This window comes from Cryptotermes secundus, unplaced genomic scaffold, assembly GCF_002891405.2.
Source record: "Cryptotermes secundus unplaced genomic scaffold, Csec_1.0 scaffold721, whole genome shotgun sequence".
Classification (NCBI taxonomy): Eukaryota; Metazoa; Arthropoda; class Insecta; order Blattodea; family Kalotermitidae; genus Cryptotermes; species Cryptotermes secundus.
Window position 1 is genome coordinate 813,965 of NW_019733845.1, and position 7,780 is coordinate 821,744.

The 7,780-nt window shown below is 38.4% G+C and overlaps 1 protein-coding gene across 1 annotated transcript; it reads left to right on the plus strand.

The window, feature by feature from the left end:
* The first annotated feature begins 1,289 nt into the window (after positions 1-1,289).
* Positions 1,290-7,486, plus strand: LOC111868265 (putative glycine-rich cell wall structural protein 1). The gene is made up of 2 exons (XM_023858759.2): positions 1,290-1,444; positions 5,883-7,486. Exons 1-2 carry the CDS (start codon positions 1,372-1,374, stop codon positions 6,533-6,535), a joined length of 726 nt encoding a protein of 241 aa, XP_023714527.1. The 5' UTR covers positions 1,290-1,371; the 3' UTR covers positions 6,536-7,486.
* Positions 7,487-7,780: the final 294 nt, after the last annotated feature.

Consider the following 7,780-nt stretch of genomic DNA (forward strand, 5'->3'; position numbering starts at 1 on the left):
GACATTTTCTGGTGTGGTGCCAGTTGACGGCCGTCCCGAACGTCGTCAACATCAGTCGATGTTCGCTTGAAACGCTTATGCCAGTCGTTAGTTTGTGTCNTTCTGGTCTAAACTCTTGTCACCAAAAGCTTGCTTCAACATTTGGCGCGTTTCTGCAGCGGTTTTCCCAAGTTTAAAACAAAACTTCATACAGACACGCAGCTCTCTCAGGTCAGCCATCGCAAAACCGCAAACTCACGGAAACAACAATGGAAATACGTTCACCAACAATAAACCCAACCACTCAACTCGACGCCGCTTGCCACACTGATTCAAGAAGGGCGTGTGGGGAGACACCTAGCGGCATTTCGATGTGGTCATAACCTTTCGCGCGCAAATTTCAAATTTCAGGAACTTTTTGATACACCACGTATATATGGAGTACAGATTGGTAATTAGATTTATTGACCACTTACAGGTCGTAACTACAAATAAATACAGTACTATTGCTGATTTCCACACTACAGATCAATCCACGCTGTCTTCTCAGTCTGCTTTCACTAGTCGTTGCTTGGTAATAGCTCTCTAGCTCTCAGCAATGGCTATTCCTTTGCAATATTTTCACTTGACGTTTCCTGGTAACGAATCTTAACAACGGAGATCCTTCAGCTTCCGTGGTAACGCCATTGCCCTGTGGTTAATACTCCAAATCTGAATTCTCCACTGAAATCTAGCGCCAATTGTCTTCAAAATAACTCCTCGGCATTACAGCGCAGAAAACACACGCCTTCTATTGTTATAGAGGAGTGTTTATCGCACCATTCCATAGCAACGGGCGCGACGCGGACCACACAGAAAATACCGTTCTTCTATTGGTGAGTGCATGTAACGGCCGCTGTTTACAGGGTCACTGCTTAACAAGGGACCTGCACGCCACAATACTAAAAATATATAATACACTCATTAGAACTACTCGTAAAAATTATATATGAGAGTTAAAAATCCCTTGCTGTCTTAGGTTAAAATTCGTAGTATTTTAGCTTAATTTTCGTATTTAAGTACCAAATCTTGTTTTTCAATATGCCATTGTGTGATTTTTGTCATAAGGTTTGAATGCCCGTTTAATGTTATGTTGCTCGCATGATTATACACAAACATTACGTGATGAAGGACAAGGCCAAACTATTTATCACGGTTGGCAGGAGAGAGCGGGGGGGCACAGTGACGGATAAAGGTGCAAGAACTGAGAGCATCGCTAATTTAGCGAACAAGAGCGACAGAAATCCCCAGGGAGATGTAAGGGTATAAAACGAAATCGAGAGGCGACGCTCGACAGCAGACGCGAGACTGGAGTGTTGGTAGAGGGATCGAAGTCCAAGAATTTCTGGAACCATGCAGCTTTTTGCCGCTCTCTTCTGTGCTCTCTCTGCCTTTGTGACATTCGGAGAGTCGGCCACGTTTCAAGGTATTTGACAAGCATGAAGAACATTTAAAGTCAGCAGTGGTATAAAAATATCACATATTTTAATCAAACTTGGACCTCTTCTGACGTCGCAAAAAGGAAATAGATAAACTTCATTTAATTGTTCAGTGATTATGGGTGTCTTATTGTGAATCAAGTGGACACCAAGTAAAGTTTTCCTTATTTGTTTATCTTATTTAACGACGATGTAAACATTAAATGGGACAAAGTTAATGAATGGGAATTAGAAATAATGTAGATGGAAGCGGTCGTGGCCTGTTTCGCGTGAACTGAGAAAAACCACGAAATCCTCAGTCAGAAAACCTGTGTTCCTGACGAAATTTGTCCCGAATAAAATCCTGAACTAACAGTTTCAGTGACTTATATATTTAAATAATTACAAACTTCTAAATGTTCGTTTTTTAATAAATAGATAATTGAAACAGGTTACAAGCTAATTGTAGTAAACAATATCCATTTTTTATCCTTGTGTAACTAAGAAACTAGTAAGTCGTGCTGGCGTAAGCCCTGCAGGCATGTTTATTGTGTAGCTGCTATTGTTTCATTCGAAAAATACATCATGATGGAAAGCAAAGATTTTGGTGGCTATATCTAAGAGTATAATACTAAAATCCACATTAGAGATCAAATAATTGACTAATCTTTGTGGTATCTAATGACTTTTCCGAAATGCTTATTATTGTGCTGAATGTTAGTTGATTAGAAATTCTTTATTAGGAAGGATATGAAATTAAGTAGTCTTGGCCTATTTCATGTTACCGTGTCAGATATTGCATGAAGAAAGCGAAGAAAGTCTCGAGAAAATCTGTCGGGGTAGCTGGTGCCCACACAAAGATTCTAACCCGTGACCTCGAGACCAAGGAGGACTGCAAAATATTTAGTAGGGAAGTTCAGTCTCAAGGATATAGACATAAACTGAATGACTGTGGCTGAAGAAAATTATTCAGAGAAAGACATTTAATGACAGTGATGAATCTTTGAATTATAGAACAGAAGGGATAATTTGTGGGGGAAGCGGATAATTACAAGCTTCTCAGATCAAACCACGCACTGTCATGGCATCAGTCACGCAGTGAGCTAGTTCAGTAACTTTAATATAAATTGGTAAGAATAATTATTCGTATTTTGTGCTTTTTATCATCATCATCATCATCATCATCATCATCATCATCATCATCATCATCATCATCATTGCCATTCACAACTTGTCCTTGATTTGGATGTAACTTTAGACTGGCGTCATATTTCCCTGACCCATACAGCAACTATGCTCGAGGGTTTTACCTGTTGCTTTACAAAGTTTTACGTCATTCTGATTGGTCTTTTGTCCCAAATATGAATGCTGTTGACTCTGCAGTTTGTAATTTTACTTCCTTTCAGCCTGAAACAATAAATTTAGTAATTTCTTATGTAAGAGCCAAGAATCCTGCTTTTCCACTTCAGTTTTCTGATTCGTTAGAATTTTATATTAAGAATAACAGTCAGTGCTTTAGAAGACAACAGAAATCTAAAGGTGCATACCGCTATGAAAATTTTATTATTACTGTAAATTGGTTCAAAACATCCTAAAATCCGCATATATCCATAGGTTAAAGTCTATGGATGACAATCTGAGAACTAAACCGAAAGACTACTGAAAATATATTTCCAAGTTTAAAGATAACTATCATTCTCTCGCCCAATTAAAAATTGGTGAAAATGTAAAAGCAGAGCTTCAGTGCATTACTGAAACTTTTGCTGATCAATTTTGTTGAGTTTTAATTCTTCGTCTTCACTCGTTATTCCAAACTGCATTCTTATAGCTTTGTCCGGTTTTTAAAAGTTCCTTACATTTAGGACTCTAACTAAAAGCAGACGATTCGGCGTCTCAGTTTGTCTAAGTGCGTCATCCCAGTTGAAATCCCCAGTTTCATTACTCAGATTTTAGACCCCATTTAAGTCACATTTTTAATATTAAAGGAGAAATTCAACACCTCATGCAAGTGGATGTTGTGCCGATTTTCATGAAAGGAAACATTGTTTTACTTTATTAATTATAGGATAAATAAAATTCTAAATAATTTCTCAAATATATTATTAGCTCTGCCATTATTTTGAATTTAAATTACACCCACTTCAGTGTTTTTTATTTAAACAAAATCTATTGCAAAATATTCACTTCCTTACTTAAACTCTGTCACAATTTATATTAATTCACAAAGGCAGATGGATCCATTAATTTGACATCGGCCAAGCCTTGGTAATATCCTATTTGCTCTTCTATTACACAAACTTAATAATTTTTAACTCTCGGAACGTTGTATTACTTGGTCCAAGGGTCCCTTACCATGCGGATTCTTCTCTGCTCACATGGAATTAGACACTCGGTCAATTAGTCAGTTAACTCTTGAAAACTTTCCTGCATATTTGTTAGTTATTTAAAGCCTGAAATCTGTCGAAATAACACTTGAAAGTCCAGTTCATATCTCATGAAATACACACTGCGTGTCCATTACAAAGATCAGTTAATGAGTACTGTTTAGAGGAAGAGGGCGTTTGTTCTAAGAAAATATAAGAAACTCATATATAAATTCATAGCTTTCGTAATGTTCATTTTATAGGTCTAATTAAGAGAAACTGCTAACTTTTTGTTAATTATATCAAGTTATTAATTAAATATTTCTTTTCAATCTATAACATGAAATAGGTTGATAATAAGACCACGTATTAAATTATTCAAGTGTACTTTTTATTGTTAACGTAACAGAGAATAGGACGATTATTTCGTGAGAAGAATAGTTTATATTTTACTTTATTGTTGTATCGAACAGTGAAACAATTTTCGAAGATGCTGTACTATTAACATTTCAGCAATGTTTAAAAATAGTGTAGCATTTCTATTATGCTGACTGAACCAGAATTTGTGTATCATGGAGTTTAATATTAAAGGTTACTGTTGTATATTTCAGAAACTCTCTACGGAGTTTAGCAATCTCTCTCTCTCTTTCTCTCCTTCACCTGTTGCTTCCACCTTGAAGCATGGGATGTGCCTGAAACGCTTTGTTTCACTTTAGTTTCTTAATCGTAAGACAGTCGGTAGGGCTCCTTGGACGAGGGATCAGCTCGTCGCAAGGCCGATACCTACACAGGCAGAGAATAAATGCAGACATACATCCATGCCATGAGTGGGATTCGAACCCAGGATTCCAGTGTCCTAGTGAGCGAAGACGGTTCATGCCTTTGACCGCGCGACCACTGCGATCGGCAGAGGGTAGTAATAAAAGTGAGATATTGTTCAGCCCCCTTCTGCTATTTTTTCAGTCTATGCTACTTTTTCTTTTACAAATGATCTGCTGATTAGATACTCTTAAAATTTCTCAGTTTTTTTTTGTATATTACACTTTTTTTGGAATAGTCAAATTTCATCCTAACATTTTATTCTTTGAGTCTTAAAGATTTTCTCTTTCATAAAATGTACTTTTAAAAATATTTCATATTTTTATGAATTCCCATGAACATTCCAAAGGAGAGAGACGAAGTGTACTCCAGCTGGGTAACGCCATATTTTCAAAATATCTTCATTATCGTTCAGCATATGTCACTAACACTGATCTTGCTAACCTATTGTTGCATGCTATATATACTGCATTGTACAGAGTCGCATTGATTCTCCTAATTTATTAAATATACATAAAAAAGATAAAAGATAAAGCTATCCTGTAACAGGCCGTGAAGGCCCATAGGATTGTGAGACTTCGAGACTTCCACATTTTCTAGACAATAAGCTCACAGATGGCGGTAAGATTGTCGGCCTATGTGCCGGCAACCCTTTACCCCAGGCAGGTTCCTGTTAGAGGCTGAGTCAACCCCAGGTCCATAGTGCGGCTTGAAGGATTAGGTCAATTGAAAAAATTCACCTCATTGCGAATCGAACCGGCGACCTTCCGGCTTGTAGCATAGTACCTCAACCAACTACGCTACCACCGAGAAAAATATCAAAATGAAATTCTTTATGGGTCACGGCAAGTCGAATGTTAATAATTTGTAGATGAGCTGCAATTGACAAATCTGATGAAGCTTAATTTGTGACTGCTATAAAGTAATGATCCAGATTTGGTCAAAATGAAATCCGTTAAACCTATTCTAGTGTGCACATTCACAAGGAAACACCATTGAATTCCACTGAGTAGTTTCACTTGTGAAACATTTGGGCGGACGGTAGGCTTTAGTCTGCTTTAATATTATGCGCTTTATGCAAAGAATGTTTCAGAATTGCTCTAGTCAAAACCGGTGAAATATCATAAAAACAGTTCAGACACAGACCCAAATACGGCACAGGAATATGTGGTTCGACGTGCCGTGAGATGTCCTGTACTGAAGTAAGCCGCCATGGGGAAGGCTTCAAGGAGGGCTGGACTAAACAGTGTAACTTTATTTACAGCTCTCCTCGTCCAAGACCCGTTCGTGCCCTATCCACTGGTGTATGCCGTTCCCTCTTGGGACGGGGAAGACGAAGCTCTGAGACTGCGGCGTTCACCAGATCATCATCGTGGCCATCAGCCTGTAGTGGCAGGGCCTGGGTTCGGTGGAGTCAGCGGCAGCAAGTCTGAGGCCTCAAGTAGTTCTGGGAGTTCCTCATTTGGCGGACACGGACATGGAGGTTCTGGTAGCCAGTCTGGAGCATCCAGTAGTGCTGGAAGCCAGGCTGGAGCAATAGGAGGAAAACCAGGGTTTGGCGTTGGAGGAGGACCAGGGATCGGGGGTGGTAGAATTCATGATGTAAGTCCAGGCATTGGAGGAGGACCAGGACTAGGTGGTAAAGGCCATGGTGGAATTGTCGGCGGAGTTGGAGGTAGCCAATCTTCCAGCAGCGCTAGAAGCGAAAGTCATTCTGAAGGAGGATTGGGAGGTTCCGGAAGTTCTTCTTCTTCTCAGAGCAGCGGCAGCAGCAGCAGTGGAGGTGGCTTGGGAGGCAGTGGCAGTCAGTCGAGTTCTTCAAGCGTCGCTTCTTCCGGGAGTAGCGGTCATGGTACCAAAAGTTTGTCTTCCAGTCAGTCCAGCTCTTCAAGCAAGTCTTTTGGCCACGGCATATAAAACAACTTACTAAACAGTAGCGTGCTTAATTAAAACTGCAGCAGTTTGCATCCATGAACCGCAAGATCGATCACTTGGGCGGCAACATATATCGATTGCCTCTTATTCTACATGTCAGCTATTTTCTATTGCTACAAAGAATGGTCTTCCAGGGCAGGGGCGAGAAGATAACATAACAAAATTCACATACATAATTCTTGAATACTTTAAATGTAGAAAACATATGGAATAAAATGAAAGGAGCCTACAAATATATCAGTGTTTATTTGAGTAGTTACAACTTTTGGAAATTTACACTAAGAGGAGAAGCACGTAAGTCAGTTTTTAAAACTTTTACACTTTATTTGTACAAGGAACTGAATAATTAGAGAAGTGTAACGACCACACACAGTGCTTACAAACTGAGGGTTCTTAAGTATAATTAATATTAAAAACTGTATAGTATATACGCAAAACAAGAGGGATATGAAAATTACAACCAATAGGATTCAATTAACATGACTCTATTTGCAACCACGTTCATTTCTTGAAATGTAAATTCGAAATACTGGAACTGAAATTTGCATCTTTCACATTTACACTCCATTGTACACTGCATAGTTACTACAATACAAATACGCCCTTTCTAACGAATTGAATAGGTGGCATAAAACCCTATAAGTCGTTAATGAATCCTGAATAAACATAAGCAATGTCAACAATTATGTACATTAATTTTATACTGAACAAATTTAAATAACGTAATATTTTTATAACATGCGTTATTACTGCCTCTCAATTCATTTCTTGCAGGTTCAATGCTGGATTTCATTTTAAAAATGTGATCCTATATTGATCATATTCATATGTAAGGTATAAATGTTATTGATGAAAATCCAACAATAGACAATTTTTAGATTTTGAGAGATCGCGGAAGAGATTTCTTCCAGCGACCTTCTCAGATAACAAAAAGAAAAAACCAAATAAGGCTGTGAGGGAGGGGATTTTCTCTAAGTGAGATATATGTACGTAGGATAGAAAGGATTAGTTAGACTTAATTTGTTAGCATTAAATATCCTACGACAAGTGAAGCTGCATTCAAATCTGAAATTTTTACTTTGTGCGCTTGATAGGGTGTGACTGTAGACAGGTTACGAGATAATAGCAGATCCAACCGATTGTCTGAAGACTTGCTAGTCAAAACAACTACCTTCAACCTCGCCACGTTTTTATTCTGTTAGGTCATGCGCTTTTCTGTTCTTCTGT